Source organism: Plasmodium malariae, assembly GCF_900090045.1.
Source record: "Plasmodium malariae genome assembly, chromosome: 5".
Taxonomy (NCBI): Eukaryota; Apicomplexa; class Aconoidasida; order Haemosporida; family Plasmodiidae; genus Plasmodium; species Plasmodium malariae.
This window is the reverse complement of record NC_041779.1, coordinates 1299373-1323538: the sequence shown is the minus strand read 5'-3', so window position 1 is coordinate 1323538 and position 24166 is coordinate 1299373. Positions and strand designations below refer to the sequence as shown.

Below are 24166 nucleotides of genomic sequence, written 5' to 3'. Positions count from 1 at the left end.
ATATATATATATATATATAATTAACACATAAATATATATGTTTATACATACATTGTATGTATACATATACCTATTGCGTGAACAATGTAGTATTTTATTTTTAAAAATTATTAAACTTTTTTTTCCCTTTTTCTGAATAGCAGTAAATAACTTTTTAAGTATTGTAAAATATTTTATCCTTTTTTCTCACATAAGTGCATATAATATAAAATTAAAAAAAGAGAAAATAAAATGAAAAATAAAATAAAAAATAAAATGAAAATAATAAAAAGGACCATATAGATCTGAAAAAATTGTTTTGAAGTTTCTATAGCTAACAAAATTTCCTTTAATTTTATACTTTATCGTTTTACCGTTTTGCCTTTTTCACTTCTTTCATTTTTCCTTCTCCACAATTTACCTATAAAATAAGAGAAGAAGCGTTTTTTAGAACAGCTCCCTTTACCTTTTGTGTTCTTTTCTCATTCATGTATGAAATTTCAATAAAAGCAAAAAATAATTTGAAATTTTTTAAAAATGGCAAATTATAGAAAAGCTTATCATGCCGGTTCTTGGTATTCCAAAAATGGTAATTTTATTTATGTATGCGGAGCAAGGAAGAAAAGTATAAAACACAATAAGAAGTGTAATGATATGGACTGCTAACTTTTTTTTTTTTTTTTTAAATACCAGATGATGTGTTGAGAAATAAAATAGATTTAATTTTTAAAAAAATAAGTTTCCAAAAACAAAATGTTAAAGCTGCCATATGCCCGTAATGTTTAATAAATTAGTTCATTCACCACTTGTACTCGCATAAATTGCACACACACGTGTGTGTGCATATGTGTGTGTGGATGTGTATAGATATACACGCATACCTACAAACATACATATACGTGGTATGATGATACACTATTAATTTTCTTCTTTTTAGTCACGCAGGATATGATTATGCTCTTGAAACAAATTCCCATGTTTATGCTTGTATTAACGTAGAAAATATGTTAGTAGAATATTTAACATGGAAATGAAAACAATTTCAAAATATATGAAGTTCATTTCTTAACAGTTCATAATTTGCTAACAGTTCATATTTTCTTAACAGTTCATAATTTGCTAACAGTTCATAATTTCAAAACTGTTCGCAACTTCTTAACTGTTCATAACTTCCATACCTTAAATGGTCATATAAATGGCTAATTTTTTTTCACTGCAGAAAGAGCATTTTTATTCTTGGCCCTAATCATCATATTTACAACAAGGGATGTTTGCTTCCACAAGTAGAAAAATACGAAACACCTTTTGGCTTTTTAGAAATAAATAAAGACAGTAATTACTTAATTACAATACGTATACATACATACATACATACATATTCATGAACACATGCTTACATACGAACATACGTACAAACATATATATGAACACATGCGTACATACGAACATACGTACAAACATATATATGAACACATGCGTACATACAAACGTATATAAACATAAGGATGCACATAATTGTTTTCCTACAACCCTCACTTTTGAAAATGCTTCAGTTATATCGGACATTATGAACAATGACACAAATGATTTATATGATTATATCGAGGATATGGATGATGAAGAAGAACATTCAATAGAAATGCAACTACCTTTAATAAAATATATAATTAAAGAGTAATACTAATATATTTATTTTCCATTCGTTTTATATTAAAAAGGAAAAAATAAAATAAAAAAAAAAAAAAATGAAACAAAATGAAGTAAAATAAAAATCACCTCTATATACATTTTACCATTTTACGATACAAATATTTTTCAGCAAGGACATTAAAATAATACCTATATACGTTGGATGCATAGGAAACGACCTTAAAAAAATAGACTTATTTTGTACGATTGGAAGAAAAAGCTAAAGATTTTTGGCACACACACACACATATAAATATATATATATATTTAGCTACGTAATGAAATGTTAAGTTTTTGTGCTCTTGTAGGTGCTTGTAGCGGAAAGCAGTATTCGTTATTGTTATATTTGTTGTATATTCGTTAAATAAATAAGTATATATATATATATATATATATATATATATATATATATTTATATTTATATTTATATTTATATTTATTTATTTGTTTTTATATATAGGCAATCCATTAAAAAAATATTTCCAAAATGAAGGTAACCTGTTTCTGTTTTCGTCTGACTTCTGTCACTATGGACGAAGGTTAATTTTATCATTAAAATTTTTTTTATTCATAAAATAACATGGATAAAAAAAAAGGCGCAATATTATTTGTGGCTACATTTGCCCACAGTCTTAACTATCCATGTGCAGCTTGCTACATTATGCTCTTACATTTTATGTATTATTTCTCACTTTTTTTTTTTTTTTTTTTAGATTTAGCTTTACCAATATACTCCAAAAATACGACGATAGGTACCTTTTCAAACAAATTGAGGTATGCCAAATTAGACGCTTTTAAAATGTATAAATGATTATTCATACAATTATTTTTTTTTTTTTTTTTTGTAAAAAATTTACAGAATATGGACAAGGATGCTGCTAGTATTATTAGTAGACATGACATAGTAGGTTAATATGCATAGATGAGATTAAATACACACATTTGCATTGATATATATATGTTTATGTGTGCACGACAAAAATGGTACAGTATGTACGTAGGGTTATAAATATATATTCCTAAATTTTTATGTGCACTTTTTTTTTGCCCCAATAAAAGGACAATGATGAACGTTCAATTTCCCCTTTTGTAGATTTTATAGATTATTTAAACAAAACTCGCAATACGATATGCGGATCGAACCCCATAAAAATTATGCTATTCGTAAAACATTAAAATGTAGTTTATTATATAAATGTGTGCACATATGCGCAAATGTACACATATATATGTATGTGTACCTACACATGTGCATGCGTCTTCTCATAATTCCCCCCCCTTTCAGCTGCTTCAAAATTATTCAGGAAATGTATCAACAAAATTGATGCATTACTCTCAGGTTTTATTTTATTTTGTTTCACTCAATTTTGTTTTGTTTTATATTATATTATTTTATTTTTTTTGACTCGTTTCATGCATTTACTTATATTCAAATGGAGTTTCTTTTAGGTTAACGTCGTTTATTTTTTGCAAACTTTTTATGTTTAGATTTATATAGATATATATACGTACATAAATATGTATTTATATATTTATATATTTATTTATTTATTTATTTATTTATTTATTTTATTTTATTTTTTTATTTTTTTTTTTTTTTTGGCAGTCTAGTCAGGCTAAAAACGCGAGCGACTCGTCCGTGTCTTATGCAGGAATTGTATCTTCCATTAATTAAACGATTCATTGCTTATTTAACGATAACTAGAGCTTATCTCATATTGTGATACAATTGACCCTAGTGGAAATATATGTGTCCTTCTGTCTGTCCGATTTATTTTATTTCATTCTACTATATATTATTCCGTTTTACTTCATCTCATTTTATGTTTTATTATTATTATTATTATTATTACTATTATTTTTTTTTTTTTTTATTGAAAAATGCAAACCCTTTACGATGAATTGATCTGTACACATTTTGAAGAGCCCCATATGTTTGTAAGTATCAAATAATAAGTAAAATTTAAATGTAAAAATATTTATTTTTATTATAAACCTTTTCATAGTCTTTCGCTGCGTTATATGATACATTTTTTTACGCTATGTTATTATTGTGCTATTTCGTTTTTGTCTTAATCTGCTTTTGCAATGACAAATTCATTGAAGTTCAGGAAAAAATGAAATAATATAAATATAATACATAGAATTAACAAATAATAAAAACAATTAAATAAATAAAAAAAATTAGACATAATAATAATAATAATAATAATAATAATAATAATAATAATAATAAATAATGGAAAAGTTAAACAAATTGAACTCCACCAACTTATCCAAATTGCGACAAGCAAAAGTGTACTTTAAACAATCGAATGAAAAAATTAAAAATTACCAGAAAAATTCAAAAATGAAAAATTGTAAACAGAATATATAAGCCCATATGCACATATGCTGTTTGATGACAAAACATGAGAAACAAAATTTTAACACGATAACTATTACGATGACTATAAGGAAATTATATTTGTATGTATCTTTCCCTGTCTTCACTATGTAGCTGCTCAACATAATGGACTCACTTTGTTATGTTCAAGTTATGTGTAAAGGATATACGTGTTATTTTTTGGATGTCTATATTTTTTTTTTTTTTCTTTTTTTTTTTCTTTTTTTTTTCGAGTTTATCTCTTTTTTCCATTTCCTTTTTCTTCACTTGGTTTAGTTTGTCTTTTCCGTCCTGGCATGTCAGTAACACATATTCCCCCCATCTGTCAACATTTAAATCTTCCACAATTTTATGCTGTTTAACACTGTCTAATTTTTTTTGAATTTTCCCCAAATAGCCTTTACCCTGTACGTGAATATTTTTTTCCTTATGCATGTTATTCTCGTCAACATCAATGATGCTTTTACTTGAGATTTGCTTTTCATTCTGTTTACCTGCATCCATGATCTGCTTCATAAAATTAGCTTGTTCATGTATTTCTTTATCATTTTGGGACTTTACAAATTTGTTAATAAATAAATGTTTTGAAAAAAAATTTGGATAACTAAAGGAAAAGAAATTTTTTAAATAAGTATTTGTATTATGATTACCATATTCCAAACTTGTCCTGTATGACCAATATAAAGCACCATTATTTTCAATATTTACAAAAGGGTGCTGATTAATGTTTTTACTTTTTAAAGAATAATTATCTTTATTCAATGTTGCTTTACTTTTATTCTCGAGCTGATGTTTACATTTATATTTTAATGTAACTACTAAACTGTATATATTATGTAAGGGTGATGATATTTGTAAATTATTTTTTAGTAATTTTTCTAAAAAGCTTAAAGAATTCAACGTCGTGTAGGAAGAATGTTCAGATATATTTATATTTTTTAGAAGATAGAAAAAGATACTAATATAGTTATAAAAATAAATTTTTTTAATTTTTTTTAATATATGTACAATATTTTTTTTTTTTTTATTATTCATTTTTATAGCTGATATGTTCATTAAAAAATTTTTGGTCAGAAACAGTTTTAACAAATAATTTACATTTATATATATCTTGGTTTTCTTTATATCAATATCATGTATATAAAGTAATAATTTCTGTTCCTTACTTTGTGTATTTACTAATAAACTTTTAGAAAAACTAAAATCTTCTAGCTCATTCAAAATTTCCCTTTCTTCATATTTTTTCCCTTGTACTATCTTAAAAAGTGTATAAAAAATATTTAAATTTCTTTTTTCCTCACATTTTAAATTGTCTATCATATGGTAATAACTTATCTTCTTACAAAAATACTCGTAGCACAAGGGAACGACATTAATAAAGTAATTGTAGTCCAGGGTTAGTATTAAGCTAGCTATTTCTATGGATAAATTTTTTATAATTTCTTTTTTCTCATTTTTTATGCTTTTTTCTGACTTTTCCTGATTATTTCTAATTTTTCCTGACTTTTCCGTATTTTTCCTAATTTTTCCTGACTTTTCCTGATTATTTCTAATTTTTCCTGACTTTTCCGTATTTTTCCTATTTTTTCCTGACTTTTCCGTATTTTTCCTAATCCCTTCTAACTTTTTCTGAATTTTTTTTTTTCCACATTTTTTTTCCTTAATATTTTCAATAAACTTTAAAATATTGCTAATTTTGAATTTTTTAAAATTCGCCTGGTTAATGCTCTTCTCAACATTTTCATCAATAATCTTTCCTTCCTTTCTTCCTTTCGACTTCTTCTCCTTCTTGTAATAATAATACGCACTGTATAATGAGGCGTACTCTCTGTTCCTTGAGAATTTATTTGAATTGATTATACATGTGCTTTCCTCCTCCGAAAAGGTAACTCTCCTGGGTTGTCCTTCCCCCCTGCGTTGTATTAACCCATCCGTGCAGCTAATCTGGTCTGTGTATACCGCAGTACTTATCTGATTTACGTCTCCCCTATTGCTAATCAGGTTCACATCCACCATGTGTTCATCCCCTTTCCTATAATTTTTCTTCCCCCTCCTGGAAAACTCTTTAATATCACAACAAGCATGGAGTATATGTAGCGTGTTGTAAATATGCTTGTACTTCATCAGTCTCTGTTTATACAAATCAATGCTGATTTTTATAAAATTTTTTTCATTGTTATTATATTTCGTTAAAATGGTGTAATTATTTTCAAAGCTTTTCTTGTTATATGAGTCAACTTTTATTATACACATGTTGTCTATTAATACTAATATTTTTTTATAAAAATCGGTAAAGTTAACACATATCGCTAATACACCGCTTTTCAACATATTAAAAAGATGTTTATACAATTCTATATTTTTCATATAATTACTAAACAGGTACGAATAATACTGACAGTACATATTCTGTTTCATTACTTTGTATATAGTACCAATTGTTTTCTTCTTCGACGATAATGTGAAGCTGCTATTCTCTCTAATTATGTTACTCCTACCTGACCGTGTCATGTTAAAGAGAGGGTCTAAGTAGTCTCTTTTTTCGTATGAACATTTCAAAAGTTCAAAAGGGTTTCCCGGAAAGGTGTTCTTCCTCTCCTCGTCGATGTGATTGATTGAGTTGCAATTATGGCGGTGGACATGCCCATTCCTATAGACACTTCCGCTGTCATTATTGCTATCATTATTGCTGTCATTACCTCTGTCATTACCTCTGTCATTACCTCTGTCATTACCTCTGTCATTACCTCTGTCATTACCTCTGTCATTACCTCTGTCATTACCTCTGTCATTACCTCTGTCATTACCTCTGTCATTACCTCTGTCATTACCTCTGTCATTACCTCTGTCATTACCTCTGTCATTACCTCTGTCATTACCTCTGTCATTACCTCTGTCATTACCTCTGTCATTACCTCTGTCATTACCTCTGTCATTACCTCTGTCATTACCTCTGTTATTACCTCTGTCATTATTGCTGTCATTGCCGCTCTCACTGACGCCGAAACTCCTGCTGATCGCATCGAGTACCATGTTCTTTCGGCTCCTCTTGTCCGATTTCAAATCATACAGAGATAAGAGTTCCTTGTCGCTACTTCTCTTCCTGCTATGAGAGTAATTTTCCGATTGTTTGATATATACTTTATTTCTCCTAACATAATCCTGTTCAAAAAATTGTATGCACTTCTTTCTTTTCATCAAAATTTTGTTATTAAAATATTGAAAAGTATAAAAGTTCAAAAATATTTTGCTCAAGTGCAATTTTTGCTGCATGTTTTCTACTGTTGTCGAATGGGTCGAAATATCCTCAAAATTGAAAAAAAAGTTTAAACTTTTAATGTAAATTTTCACATTTAGTAAATCGTTACTACTTAATCCATATAAATTATTTATATAGATGGTATTCGACGTGCCCACAGTCTTTGCATGGTTCGCATGCTTCTCATCCTTTTCATCATTTGCGTCTTTCTTCTTCTGCTTCTTCCTATTATTATTATTATTACTGTGTAGCAAATAATGTTCTGCTGCGTGAACTGAACTCCTTTTCATTTCTTTATTCATTAACGTGTTAAAAAAGTATTCAATGGATAGTATATTTTTTAAAAAGGTGCACTCCTTCATTCCGTCGATAATTATGTTTACTTCGTTATTTTTGTTTACAATTATATCACAGCAGAACTTCACTAGGTAGAGATCATAGTAGGTTATCTGGCTTCCCCTCTCGCCACGACGCTTAAGGTGGTTACTGCGGCTGGTATTGAAGTTGTTACTGAAGTGGCTACTGCGGTAGTTATCACATCGGTTGTCACTACTACAGCTACAGCTGCTAGTACACCGCTTGGTGCTTTTACCCACCAGCCTTTCCGAATACCGAGCTAAGTGCATTTTCCGCTTGGTTCTGAACCCCGCCGCTTGATCAATTTTATTCTTTTTTAATATAAACGAGTAAAAATAAAAACATGACACAAGGTTACACATTAAAGTAAGTTTCATCATGTGAAAATTTTGCACCAGTTGCACATCTTTTAACAAGTGAATATAATTTCTGATAGAGTAATATTTACATAAATTTTTATCCAACTTGAAAAGCATATTCAATTTTTTACTTATCATAATGAACTTTGGAAAATAAAAAAAAAAATGCTTCTCTTCTTTAAAATGTATATATTTCGTACTAACAAAAAAGAGGTAATTACATTTCAATGGACTAACAAAAAAAGGAACTCCTAAATTATTTAAAATGAATATCTTTCCATTTTTAAAAGTTTGTTCATTAATTATTTCTTTATAATTATTTAAAATTTGTCTATAAATGTTATTTCTAAAAATAGAAAAATTCGAAAAGTCCTTTTGTTTAAACTCATTATATGTACTTAACACATGTTCATAATCCTCAGCCTTCAATTCCTCTTCTTTTTCTATTCGTCCTTCTTTTTTATCTTTTCTATTATTCAATGTACTGCTATTTTTGTTTGTTATATTTTCAGTAAAGATATTTTTTTTTTTTTCCCCTTCTTGACTATGCATTGTTCTTACTGCTCTCCCCCACTGGGTCAAACCGCGATTACTTCCATTATTGTCATCGACGCTATGTGGTGTGGGAATATTTAACAAATGATGGTCTATTCCCTCAGTAGGTACACGTGTTGACATATATTCAATCGGAATAATAGTTCTCTCAAAGATAAATAAATTTTTTCCTTCTAATGTGAATGGTACTTTTTTAATAAATATATAGTGCGTCTTATCCTTTTCCAGGGAGGTAATATAAAATAGTCGTTCCTTAATAAGAGTTAAATATTGATTATTTTTTGTAACAATATGACAATATTTGTGCATGTAGAAATATTTATTCATGTTTTTATACATCTTCATATATTTACTTCTTATATTTTTTTTCTCCTCTATTTTGAAAGTCCTCATATAGTAAGTATAACCTTTTAGTATTTCTATGACCGACTTGTAACTAACTACTTTTTTTACTTCTCTTCGTTTTGAAGAAGTTCCTTTTTGTCGATATGCTTCCACACCTCGATGTGCTCTGGTCTTCCCAATTGTGAGGCTGATAAAATCCCATGCACTTTTATTCTTAATTTTTAATTCTTTCATGTTCATACTTTTTAAAAAGTGCACGTTATTTCTAGATTTCCTTGAGATGCGTTTTTTCTCAAAAAAAGATGAAAACTTGATAAGGTAGTTTCTCCTCCTTCTATTTTTGTGTTTATCCCCCTTGGCAATTATACTCCCTTTTGTTGTTGCATTCGTAGAAGCTAGTACATCATCCTCACTGGAATGGGAAAAAAGGGAATACTCGCTAAAGTTTAAGTTATCACTTCTATTGGAGTAGTCTCCTTGGAGGATATCTTCTTGATTGTTATAAGCATCTTTACTCAGATGATTGTAACTCTCGTTCCCCATACACATCGAGTTGAACAAACATGTTTGCTTCTTTCTCTTAATCTGATATGCCTTTTCCATGGATTCATGATCCTTCAATTTAAATTCAAAATTGTATTTAGTCAAATTAACTAAGATAATATATGGATAAAACTGTATAAATGATAAACTAAACGAATGAAATCTGAAACTTTTCACACTAACTGTAATGTAATACCCATTCAATAATATAACTTTTGTATATGGTTTATTAATATCATAATATATAGCATCTGGATTTAGAATTTTGGTATTCGTACATACTACAAAACGATGATTAAAACAATAATTTTTTATATACTTAATATTCTCCTTTGTTTCTTTAAAATTCTTTTTTTTATTTATTTTAACTGTGTCATCTTGAAAACTAATTTTATTTTTAATCAACGGAGGTAATACAAATATGGTCTCTTTATAATTTGTACATGTTTCTTTCAAATGATGTTTTTTAAGTTCACACTTAAAAACTAAGTCGTCCACAAAATTATCTTCCTCATTCATTACATGGTAATATAACGCTTTTTTCGTGTAGTTATACATATTGTACTTACTTATGAAGGAAATATTGTACATACACTCGTACAGGTATACATACACGATAAAATACAAATTTTGGAACTTCATTATTTCGTAGAAAAGAATTCTAGGGGAGTTCTCCCCTCCGCCGCTCCTGCTGTCCAGGCTTCTGATACTGTTACTACGGTCACTACCATCACTGCTGTTGCTACTTTTATTACTTCCATTATTTCCATTACTGCGCACATTGCCACCCCCGTTGTAGCTTTTCTTCCTGGAGGACCCACCCCGCTTAATGAAGCCATTTGCCTCACTAGACACACTCCCACTTCTTCTCATGTCCAAACGATTGTAGTTTTTCCTTATACACTTTCGAGTAAAATACTCCTCATTGTTTATCTTAATAAATCTTATCCACTGTCTATAAAAGGAAAGACTGAAATTCAAAATGATGTTATGTAAAAAGCAAAAGTCGTACACATTTACATAATCATAACTGCTTATACTGTATGTTTTTATACTTCCTTTTTCTCTTTTTAGCAACACGTTGATGTTAAATGGAGTTAAATTGTTAAGTCTCATGCTGTTCTGTATTAATACAACATTCACATTTTTTTTAATAGCATTAAATAGTAGAAAAGTTTTAGAATAATCTGTTTTTCCCCCAGCAGGTAATTTTCCCTTTTTTTTTTTATCATCCTCCGAGGATGGGATGACCACAAATCTGCCGTTTGTTCGAGAGGGGAGCTCGTCAACTTCGTGCTTGTTCCGCTTTTCAACCTCTTTCTTATCCTTATCCTTTGCCCGTTTCTCACTCTCAACCTCTTTCTTATCCTTATCCTTTGCCCGCTTCTCACTCTCAACCTCTTTCTTATCCTTATCCTTTGCCCGCTTCTCACTCTCAACCTCTTTCTTATCCTTACCCTTTTCCCGCTTCTTATTTTCTTTCTCTTCATGTACTATGGAGGGACCTCCCTCTCCCTCGATGTTCCTCTTTGTTAAGTAAAAAAAATTACAAAGAAGATATCGTTCAATATTGTGGATATCTCTATACACGAACATCTTAAGGTTCAACATATTGTTATACTTAATTTTGTTGCTTACATAAATTTCTTGGTCTACTTTTAAAATGAGTTGAATATATTTACATCTTTTTAGAAAATGATAAGGGACACTAAAGAGTTTTTGTTCATCCTTCACAATATATGTATTAAACGTTTTGTTCTTTATAAATTTCAACTTCATATTGATATCATATTTTTTTTTATTTCTCTCCCCCGAATTTGTACTTAGTGATACCATCCTCTTAACATATTTACTGTACAGTATATATACAAGAAAATGAGGATAAATGTTAATACATCTTTTATGCTCAAGAATACTTATGTGCACATGAATGGAATTCTTTTCGTTCATTTTATGATGAGTCTTCCAGAAACTCTTATTTGTGTCTTTTAATAGAATTTTCTTCCTCACATTATTAGTGCTACTGAAATTGCTACTATTATTACAATTGGCACTATTATTATTATTATTATTATTATTATTATTGCTGTTATTATTACCATTTGTGTTACTATTATTGCTCCCATTGCTTCTACCACCATTGCTACCACTACAGCTCCCATTATCACGATCTACGCAGTATATACTCAACATATGCAAATCCTTACTCATGATCATATTTTCCTCATTGTGCTTAAGATAACCTATATTATTATCTTCGTACATATATTTTATATTATAAAAGGTGAAATTCCGAATGATTATATATTCCTTTAAAAAGGTCTCTTCACATGATAAGAAGAAGCTTCGAAAGTCCCGCACCTTCCTTTTCCTGATTACATTGTTTCTTAATTGAAATATGACATAATATTCATTGTATATAAAATAATTTTGCACAAAATGAAATTTAAGTAAAAAAATAAAATTCATAATACTTTTATTTAAATTTATATTTATATCATCTTTAATATGTATAATAAGTTTATTCTTGTTATTCAAACTATAGTAACAGGTCATGTCAAACGGTTCAATAAATGATACTCTTTTAGATTTATGATAAACAAAATTACGAATATCTTTTATATCTATTGCTAGCACATTTATCTGCTTACAATTCAAAATAATTATTAACTTGTTCATATTTTTATTTGTGTAATTATTCCATATCTTCACACTGTTATTAATACTATTCAAAGAAAATATATCATGCGCACATACCTTAGTAACAAAAAAAATCTTTACCACATCTATACTAAGGCTGACTTTGTTTTTTGTTCTACACCTCTTCATGCATGCAAACTTGTTTTTGAATTTTCTGCACTGACGGTTGCAAGGACTGTTGCAAGGACTGTTGCAAGGACTGTTGCATCGATTGTTGCATCGATTGTTGCATCGACTGTTGCATCGACTGTTGCACGTATTTCCGAATGACATATAGGGGATATCTTGTTGTCGCTCCTTCTGGGGTGCTTTTCTTCTCCACTCTTCCTCATCACCTTGTACCTTAATATTTTTTGTAAACTTAGACGATATAACAACATTTTTATACTTGTATGTACACGAATAAACTTTATCTGTCCTTAGTTTCTTGTTTAAGTAATGCACGTCTTCTACAAAGAATCCCAATATTAATAAATCATTGTTGTTAATACAAAGAGATAAATTGCTTACAATTAAATTTACATCGTTTTTGCAACATACTGTAACCATTTTTTCCCTCCTTTTGCGTTTCTTCTCCTTTGTACTATTCCTCTGTGTATGAGCTGCCGATACACTGTTTAAATCTCTTTTAATTTTGTAAATTTCACTACTGCAAATTCGTTGATTTAACTGTAGACTTTTCTCAGTATTACCATGCTTACTTCCATGCTGGTTCACATGCTGGTGTACACCCTCTGCAACATGCTCATAACTTCTATGGAAAACGTTGCTACTAATTTTATTCTTTTCATTACGATTACAATTGTTACCATCACCTGCATTGTTCATAAATAATTTCCCGCTAAATATATCTCTGCTCAGCATAACGCTGTTTCGTTTAATTGCGCGAAGGAGGTTGCTCCCGTTCATTAAGCTGTAGCTATCTTCAGTCATGTAATGCTCCATAGGAGGGTACCTTTCATCATCATCATTATCATCACTGTTACTATTGTCGTCATCATAACGATCACTATAGCTATCATTATATCCACCACCATCATCATCATTATTATTAGAAGTAGAAGTAGTTACCACCCTAGTCTCTGCCGCAGCTGTGTAATTCTGTTCCCCAATTCTTCTACTCCCCTCCCCATTTAGCATTTTCCATGATGATTCTCTTTCGCTTAACTGATAACTCACTTTGTTGAAGAAACACAATATGTTTATCATCTCGACAATGTTATATACGCAGTACCCCTTGAACGATATGATATTAATTTTGTTTCTGTTCCTCTGGTTAGGTTTATCATCTATCGAAACATCACTTGGCAATAATTTAAATTTGTAAATATTTGTTAAGTTTAAATAAAATTTATTATTTTTATAATCATTTGAAAAATCCACTATTTTATCTACTTTTACTATATTTATTACTGAACAATGATGGGGATTGACACTTGAATGAAGCAAACCACAGCTTATTTTTAGCTGATCTAGCGAAGAATTGATGCTTGTTTTGTTCATGTAAACACGCTTCTTTTTTTTTTCTTTCACTCTTTTTTTCTTTATCTTTTTTTTTTTCATATGTACGTTGCCCTTCGACAAGTTATCCTGTTTTCCCCAATTACCAACCACTTTGTTTTCACCTGTTCCCACGTTTTTAGCATTTTCCACATATTCATCTCTTCTATCTATTTGCCTCTTCAGGAATTTTTTCTTTTTTTTTTCCTTTTTCTCTATATCAACTTTTAAGTTCGTGCTTATCACCATATCGTATAGGAATACTCTATTCTTTGCACTGTCGTATATATATATATTTTTTTTTTTTTTTTTTTTTTTAGAAAAAGGAACCTTTTGTTTTTCCATCCCATTTACCTCTCCCAAATTGGAAGAACAATACATAATACCGTTTTCATTTGTGTATTTAAATTTCCTTATCCCTGCAAGAAATGACAATGTATCACTAACAGTGTTATCCTCATTTTCATCTTCACTACTTTTGTTATTTCTCAAACCGTTATTACTACTACCCATGCGTGGGTAGATGTACACACTGGGATGCTCTTCACTGTGGTTTCTTAGTTCAAAGCGAGTGCTTCTATTCTTTTCCTTAATATGCTGTTCCTGGATGATTACATCATTATTTGAATCTATTTCCTTTACATAATTAACTGCGTAAGTTGATGCTGAAAGTAAGTGGAGATATAAATTTACAAAACATAATTTAAAATCATATGACACGTTAAACTTTTCCTTATTCATAGGAGAAGAAAAGCTTTTTTTCCTATTTATCCCACTATTCGTTAAAAGTTGGTATAGCTTCGAAATCCTTGTGGGGTTCATAATTTTGTTTAAATGGATAAGTGTGTATAAAGGGAAATATATAAAAACATTTTTATACACATGCTTTTTTAGTGCTATTTTCAAGAACGCTTCCTTTTTTGCTACGACATATTTTATAAGCACGCACATTTTTCTTTCACTCTTATTACCATTTATACCAATTTTACCTTTTCTATCATTCATACCACTTCTTTCATTTCCTTCATCTTTTTTATCGTTATGTTCGCTTAGTCCACTGTCATTTAGACTCCTCAGCTTACGCAACAAGTAGCCTGCCTCTACTCCTTTGCAATATTCACTTAAAAATATATTATTTTTAATTTTAAAGAAATCTGTTTCATTGCGCTTTGCACTACAATAGTATTCATCGAGAACATGTTTTCTGTTATTTAATAACAAGTCCTTAAAAAATTTACTAAAATCTGTCTTGTGCATACTTATTTTGGACTTATCATTAGGTCTACCACTCCAGGTATATCTGCACCTTCGTTTAGCTTTTTCCACAGGGTTCTCTTTGTGGGTGACGTCCTTCTTTTCCGTTTCTAACTCTATTGGCATAGTTTGAAGCATCGACCGCTTATCCCACTTATACCACCAACTCAATTTCTTCAATTTCCCCCCATTATGCTTCTTGCATTGCCTAACCCACCATCTCGACTTCCCCCCCTTCACAACGTCCTCTAAAAATTGGACCCTCTTCTTCTTACTCTCGTAACTGCGTTTCTTCATTTTACCATTGTAACACGTTTCATACAGTTGTATGTCGTTCTCCACCCCCTCGGAGTAGAATAACCACTGTTCAGTGGGACCTTTCCTCACATGGTCTACATCGTTCATATGATCAACATCATTCACATGATCAACATCATTCACATGATCAACATCATTCACATAATCAACATCATTCACATGATCAACATCATTCACATGATCAACATCATTCACATGATCATCATCATTCACATGATCATCATCATTCACATGATCAACATCATTCACATGATCATCATCATTCACATGATCAACATCATTCACATGATCATCATCATTCACATGATCATCATCATTCACATGATCATCATCCCTCACATGGTTAACATCCCTCACATGATCATCATCCCTCACATGGTTAACATCTTTCGCGCCGCTCCATTTCTTCCTCGATCTATCAACATACATATATGCTTCCCTTCTTGCAGTGGCCTTAATTTTAGTATTATTATTCTGTTTCTTTAAAAAAAAGAGTAAAGCATTCAAGTAAGTCAATCTATTTTTCTCAGATAAGCTACTAAATATTTCGAATATGTATAAATTTCTGTCCGAGTTAAAATAGCTATTTCGTGTAAAAATAATTAATTCATCCAACACATTAATATACTTAAAATTATACTCAGATATGCCTTTCATTCTCGTGTAGTCATTTCTACTTAATACCCCTTTAAAAGATTTAAAAAAGGCACCTATAAACATTTTCATATTACGCGTGTAAAGAAAAATAAACACATTCTTTACCTTCAATTTCATACTATTCAAGTAACTGAGCAACTCCGCATTGGTAGGAGAAAAGCTATCATTATTATAATTACTATTACTACTGGACTGGTTCCTATTACTAATACCATTGCTTCTATTGTCATCTTGTCTATCTTTTCGTTTACAGATAGTCCCTTTCTTTTGATGAACATTTACTCTAGGCTTTGTCTCTCTACTGCTACATCTTTCCTCCCTTTTACACTCTTTCTCTATGTACTTCACTTCTTTTCTTATTCTTTTGGTGTTAATTTTACTAATAATACCTGCAATGCGTTTGTCGTAGTCCTTTATCATACTATATCTATGCATGCATTTCCTGCTTCCTTCACGTTCTACACATCGACAACTAGAGCTTCCACGAACACCACACACTGCATCACTACCTCCTTTCGCTCTGATCTGATAAAAGTTCATAAGTGCCCCCACTTCGTCCATCAACCTTAAAATGCTACTATAAAAACGAATTAACGATACAATATTCCCTTCATTTAGAAAAATGTAAAAGGAAGAATTACTCTCGTTGCTCTCACCTCTCTCTATATCAATCCTGCTACTATTTGCACTAATGAAACTGTTCTTGTATGATTTGGTCAAGATCTTTATATTGAAGCCACTGAAGAAGTTACTTCCCCTTTTTAATTGACACTGTGCTGAAGAGAAATCATTTTTGCACGTAATTTTTCTCTTCTTAACATTTCTTATGGCATTTAGAATAAAATTAATCTTTTGTTTGTGTCTACTCATTTTCATAGGATATCGTGTCTGTATAGTTAACTTTTTCTTCTTGTTTTTTATTTTCTCTCCTGTACTTAGAACTTTAATTTTTTTTTGTTTCTCTTTTTCTCTACTCCACAAAAAGAAAAACCCGAATTGCTTAAAATTGGCCATACTGGACAAGGTAAATTTTATCCGAACAAAAAAGTGTAAATAACGAGTGTGGAAAATAAGAAAATTTTTTTCATCTCTTAACCCTTTTATATAAACATTCACATTATAGAAACAGGCATGGAAGTGGTAAATAAAATCGATAAACCCTTTATACTCTGTGGAATTATGACCAGTTCGATGTAAAATGTATGATAGTCTCTTAATTGTTAGAAGTAATGTTTCTTTTTTTTTTCTTCGCCTCGTTTGGTCCTTCCTCCTTCCCTCCACTATGCCCTCCTCCTCTTTGCTCTTCTCATTGCTCTTCTCATTGCTCTTTTCATTGTTTCTCTTTTCCTCATGCGCAAAAAACACACATGCACACTCGAAATGATTTAAATTAATGTAAATCTTCTTGATGGTACATAATCTGTAAAGGGCATGGTACCACATTATCATGTTTAGCCTTGATATATCCTTATAATTACTCCTTTTCTTCTTATAAATCTCATGAGAATATTTCTTTTTTCTCTTCATATAATGGACATTTTCCCTACCTTGTGTATCACCCATGGCCAATTCATCAAAATAAAAAAAAAATTTTAAAAAAGAGCTATTAAATGTTTTTATCAACAATTCTAAGTAATACTCTAAAGAATGGATAAAATTGACATGACTAAAAACTCGAACCTTTTCACAGTTCAAATACAACACCGTATTATATATATCCGAAAGGATAATATTCGTTTTTTCTGTTTTTATAAATATTATTTTTTTCGTTGTTCTATCCTTTTCCACTATCGTACGCACATCATCACCACCATTACCACCTCTACCATTCTTCTCCAGTGCACTCCTTTGCTCGTCCTTTGCTATGTTAGCACTACTTGCAGGTAAATTGTTTGTTATATGAGTATCTGCACCAATACTACTACCCACTTCTTCTATTGTACCATTCCCCTGTCGTTTTACACTTACACCAACACTTCTTACATCATCATACTTAACAATGGAAAAACTACTTATAAAAAAATTTAAAAAAAATTTACAAACATAGAAATAATTTTTTATACCATTTTTTAAACAAGTTGACATGTTAAAAATGGTCCTTTCAACATTCCCTTTCTTACAATAAAGTGAGTCCATATTGTTCACTTTTCCCCTTTTCTTTACATACATCATACTGTTGCAGTTAGTATACCCTTCACCTCTTTTTTTCTTTTCCTTTCCATCGAATGATAATATATCTACATGTGTCCTAGCTTCTATACTTACATAGTCGATTCTTGATTTTATAATAATGTAGCTAATCTCTATTTTAAAATGTGTTCGAGCGAAGTTTGATAAGTAGTTTTCGTTGTTCGAATGTACATTCAGTGCATTTCTATCGTGAAAGAGAAAAAAAATGTTTATGCGTTTATATACAAAATAAAACAAAATTTTTTGTATCTTTTTCACAATTATATTATAAAAAATATTCTTATTTTTAATCAGTTTTAAGAAGTATGTTTCCGGGGAGTACATATTTAAAAGGGAAATTTTGTTGTATGCTTTTTTTTTTTTTTTTTTTTTTTTTTTCTTCTTCGAGCATTCTACAGCTTCATTGTTCATCATTTTTGAGTAATACATATATATATAGTAAAACAGGTTAATGAAGAAATCGTATATATATATATCTAACTTTTCAAAATGAAAGACGACTAGATGTTTGCTCTTTGCTTTGTACTTTTGTGTTCTTTCATCGTATGTGAGATGGCAACTGTGCCTCAAACTAAGCGCGAATCGATCATTACACACACTGCTTCGACCTCTACAATTATGATTACCACAATTTGTACATTTTTCTTTTGCTCGCTCCTTCAGTTTTTGTGTCTTCCCATTTATCCGTTCATGCATCTGTTCATACGTCTGTTCATGTGTCTTCCTACGCTTCCCCTCTTTACATTTCCTTAGCTCGACTATTCCCCTTCCTGGCTTTTCGTCAACAAATTTATACACATGCAGTCCTTTGCACAAAACAAAAAGAAGAGGTATCACATTAATATAAAAATCAAACAAAAGAAAAAAGTTGTTCATACGTAAATTATTTAAAAGCACGAACGTGGATTTTCCTGCTTTATTTGTACATTTTTTCACGTAAAAGTGTATATCAATATTTTCGATTCTAAACCTCAAGTAAAATATATCCACTCGTTTGCCGCTATTATTTGTTTGCTTATTGGCTAATTGATTCGACATATTCATTGCAAGAGAACCACTACTCCAGTTAGAGAAACTTAACACGTTCAAGATTCTTCTTTTCCTTTTTGTCTTCCTTTCTGTCATACTTTTTATAATTCCATTTTGTGTATTGCTTCCAAAAAAAAAAAAAGAATTAAAGTTACTACACAAAAATTTTACGTTTGCATTTTTACACAAACATAAAAAATATGTAATACTAAAGGAGGTAGTCATATGTTCAACGTCATTCTTTTCTTCATCTAGTACATCATTGGCATCAAAAAAAATTTCCAAAGCACTTAATAACATATCTAATTCATTCTGTAGTGTAAAATCGCTTTCTCTAAACATGTGTATTTTTAAAAAGCTATATTGTTCTCTCTGCTCAAGTGTTAGTACCATATCCATATCACTTTTTTCCTCATCTTTCGCAGATATAAACACACTTTTGTCCTTTTGTTCTTCATCATATAATGTACATTCTGTCAATTGGTCCCTATCCTTGTCATTAAAAAATATACACTTGAGTACTCTCAAAACTTGGCTGTTACATTCAACGACTAGCGAAATTATTGAAATTTTTATTTTCCACGATTTTATTTTTTCAAGCGATAAAAATAGGCAGAACGGGAAGGCCAAAATGTGCGTGCTTTTGTTCTCTTGAACGTATGAATATATGTTTGTTACTTTGCAAAATGCGTGCACTTTGTTATTGGTATAGCGAATGCAGTTGTGATGCCGGGTAGTCCAATTATAGCGGAAGTCGTTGTGATGGCAGATGTTACTGTCATTGTAGACGCTGCGCTCACTGTTTACCCTTTTCACAAAAAAAAAATTATTGCGCGGCAAGGATTTTACGAACGCGGAGTTTTCCCTTGTATATGATAAAGAAATAGTATCAAAACATACAAGAAAGGAGGGTGTGTTACGCTTCTTCAGCTCTAATTTCCCTCTATTAATATTTGTACTTACATTAATGGAAGGAGTATTATTCCTGTTCATAATATATTTTTGTTCCTTTGTTTTTTGACCATCCTCTGTTTCCAGCAAATAGTGAAGAACAAATAAATCCACTTCAAGTATATTATCAACTAGCTCAAAGAACTTATCAATTTTTTCAATAATTAAATTAATGCTTTCAATTTGTATGTTAATGTTATTATAAGTTTCACGATGTTTCCTTCTTTTTGTTACCATCCTCACATAAAGGCAGTGATTACTCTTCCCCTTGGACTTATCACTAACACTATACTTATTAACTGAACTATGTGGAAATATCCCATTTGTTAATAAAAAATTATTTTCATGATTTCTATTATAAACAATTTTATTTTGTGAAGACCTTTTGTTAAAGATGAACACTTTGTCTTTTTTCCTGTGTAAACTTAAAATTAATTTAGAACACGATTCTGTTACAAAAAAAAGATCAACAAATAAAATAAAATCTTGTATTGTGTACAGACATTTCATTTTCCTTTTATGAATCCACTTTTCTTCTTTAATGGATAAAAAGGTGCTCATATTTTTGTAATAACAGAAGAGGTAGTCACTAGCACTGTATAGGTAACTCACCATAAACTTATCTATATTTATATCTATTTCAAAATATTTCCTTTTCCTCATTTTATGTGCATATTTTCGTTTATTCATTCTGGGACTACTTCTGCAAAGTCTCAGTTCACTTCCACAGTCATGTTCATTCGTTGGGGTCTTCTTCCCGTCAATTCTACTAACACTTCCTTCTTCGATGTTTTGCTCCCCTCCGTAGGAAGAAGATCCATTAGAGGCATTACAGCAACTGGAGCCATTGAATCCATTAGAGGCATTACAGCAACTGGAGCCATTGAATCCATTAGAGGCATTACAGCAACTGGAGCCATTGAATCCACTGGATCCATTATAGCCATTAGAACCATTAGAGCCATTGAATCCATTAGAGCCATTGAATCCATTAGAGCCATTGAATCCATTAGAGCCATTGAATCCATTAGAGCCATTGAATCCATTAGAACCATTGAATCCATTAGAGCCATTGAATCCACTAGAGCCATTTTTTTTATTACACGACAAGGGAAGGGTCCCTGACAACGACTTGCACAATGGCTGCAACTTCTGCTGACGGCTGGAACGACTGCTACGCCTGTTGGCAATCCGTTTCCCCCCTTGACACATCAAACGAAACGTGTAAAAATATTTATACAAAAACAAAAACAATTCGTACATGTTATTCTTGCTGTCATTTAAAAGGTTGAAATGGATGCATGGAGATAAAAAACTTAGTAACACATTTTTCTTCGTCCTGTCCTTAGATATAATACATGCCACACAAGTATTTTCCAGTATACACCTTCTCTTATGTACAAAGTTTATGTTATAAAAAAAAAAAAATTTATATGCTGTTTTACTTACGTGAATATTACTGTTACTTATATGCTGACTTCTAGAATCTTGATGAATACTAAAATTGTTTACACCTATTTTTAACAACTCATCAACATTTACATTTGCTCTCTTAATCATATTCATTTTCCCATTTCGCTTTATTTCTAACTCTTCGTTAGCTTCGTTCTTTCTGCTCTGAATATACGTGAAGTTGTCTATGTGTATATTCCTTACAAGAAGGGACAAGAACAGAGAAGCATTTTGTTTTTTCGTTCTCATTTGGTTTTCTAGTTCTTCTCGTTTTGCTTGTTTTTCTCGTTCTTCTCGATTTTCCCGCTTTGCTGGATTTTCTCGTTTTTTCCCATTTTTCCCATTTTTTCCTTTTCCTTTTTTTTTTTTTTTTTTCCTTCATTCCACCATCGTTATACAAGCTGTCTTCAAATACTATATTGATATTATTTACATCAATACACAGCAAATGCTCTAAAACGATTTTGAAAAATAAATTTTTCAAAAATTGAGTCACGTTATATTTTGCTGGGACATGAAACAGAGATTTAAAGAGCACATAAACCAAGCTCAATAATTTCTTAAAAATACTTAAGTAAAATATTACAGAAAAAAATATTACAAAAAAAAGATTTTTCCTTTTCCTTTCTGGCACATCCTTTGGCAGTTCGCCCTTTGAAGGTATGCCCTTCTTACTGCTGTCACAATCATTGGAAGTTAAACTATAACTACTACTACTACAGCTACAGCTACTACTACAACTGCAGCTACAGCTACTACTACAACTGCAGCTACGACTATAGTAAGTACTACACTGAGCGCTCCTTTCCCTTTGTTCTACTAACTTTATACTTACGAAAACATTTTCAATATGAACAGTTAACCCATTGTAAAAGGAAGGGGATCCAGCTCTGCTTCTCCAGTCTACTTCCACTCTTTCAATATAACATATATTAATTAGTAGTTTACATTCTTTATCTTTCAAGGAATTTAAGTATACTAAATAATTCATAAATTTTTCTCTTGACTTACTAAAAAATTTACTCACTTTAGTAATATCGTCATTCACTACATTTTCCTTTTTGTCACCTGTTGCTTTGTCCTTTTTTTTTTATTTTTTTTTTTTTTTTTTATCTAGCTTTATACTACTAAAGTAGTTAACAAAGAATTGATTCAATTCGATTTCCTGAAAAATGATATGTTTAATGTTGTTTATGCAAACATTTCTAACTGACTTTATGTATTTACTATAGCTGCATTTGTTGATAACAAACTTGAACAGGCGTAACAGCAGAGTCATTTTTTTTGGTTTTCCCGTTCGTTGCACCCGTACTTTACTCCAGTACTTTGTGTTCCCCTTCTTTGCTTTCCTTTTTTACCGCTTTATTATTTATTTTATCCGGCATGTTTTATATCTATCATATTCGTCGCCTTGCTCTTACTGTTACAGTTTAACAGTGACTGTGTTGCGGTGATATCAGTACTACACATTTGTCCCATATATACAAACATGTATGCATATATATATCTATATCTACATATATATCTATATCTACATATATATATATATATATATATATATATATATATGAACATACACATACGTACATGTATATATGAATATATATTCCTAATTAAGTGGTCGAATTACTCTTCATACTTTTTCCGAGCTTTTGATTTTATACACATTCTCTTATCACACCTAACATTCTTTTTCCTAAATAAAATAGACATTACTACTTTACAAAAGTCTGTTTGTTCTTTTTAACACGTCTCATAATTTTTTTTTTTTAGGAGCGCTTAACTTAGTGATTGAAATTTGTTATAGCAATAGTAATGGATATAGAATGAAACAGATATGTGGGTGTTCCTTGATCTCTCTTATTTACACACATATATATATGTATATATATATATGTATGTATGTATGCACGTATGTACGTATGTATGTATGTATGTACGTATGTACGTATGTATGTATGTACGTATGTATGTATGTACGTATGTATGTATGTACGTATGTATATGCATATATATGTATAAGTTTATACAGCATTCCTTTTAAACTTTCATTTTGTACATACATGAAATAATACACACGGAAGGAGGTACACATGGACGTAATGGACCTATGAATTTGCGTGAAAAATGCATACCTACACGCGCACAACTGTAGGAATACTCACTGCTTACCTATACGCAGTATTTAATGAAATGGTACAGCTCAAATACTGCTTACATAAAAAAAGAAAAAAGGAAAAACAAATAAAATAATAAAAGGAAAAAAAAAAAAAAAAGCAAACTTTTATTTTCCTACATAATAAGTGGTGTATGCAATGTTTTGTTTTTATTTTCTTTTAAAAAAATCATTATTGATGATTTCCCATTGCTATTATATATTTATTATAATCTTTATTTTTTATTCTCGAAAAAATTGTGATATGAAGGAGTTTTTTCCTATCTTAGAGTTTGTACATTTGTAACTCACATATAAAAGTGCATACATGTATGCATTTATATGTTTGTATTTACATGTACATATTTATATATATAATACATGTATACTAAATATATGTATGCGTTTACCAATTTGTTTGTTTGTGCTACACTATTATACTACAAAAAAAAAAATAATAATAAATAAAAATAGATAATATTATAAGT

At 30.3% G+C, this 24166-nt stretch overlaps 2 protein-coding genes across 2 annotated transcripts; one reads left to right on the top strand and one right to left on the bottom strand.

Annotated features, from left to right (window-relative positions):
- Positions 1 to 516: 516 nt before the first annotated feature.
- PmUG01_05035000 (memo-like protein) lies at positions 517 to 3343 on the top strand (the record flags this gene model as incomplete). Its single annotated transcript, XM_029003563.1, has 12 exons — positions 517 to 568; positions 673 to 754; positions 917 to 985; positions 1199 to 1311; positions 1533 to 1653; positions 1799 to 1869; positions 2129 to 2207; positions 2382 to 2442; positions 2528 to 2576; positions 2762 to 2832; positions 2954 to 3007; positions 3275 to 3343. 12 exons carry the CDS (start codon positions 517 to 519, stop codon positions 3341 to 3343), a joined length of 891 nt encoding a protein of 296 aa, XP_028860497.1.
- Positions 3344 to 4186: 843 nt separating this feature from the next.
- PmUG01_05034900 (conserved Plasmodium protein, unknown function) lies at positions 4187 to 22802 on the bottom strand (the record flags this gene model as incomplete). Its single annotated transcript, XM_029003562.1, has 4 exons — positions 4187 to 21415; positions 21521 to 21672; positions 21728 to 22533; positions 22738 to 22802. 4 exons carry the CDS (start codon positions 22800 to 22802, stop codon positions 4187 to 4189), a joined length of 18252 nt encoding a protein of 6083 aa, XP_028860496.1.
- Positions 22803 to 24166: the final 1364 nt, after the last annotated feature.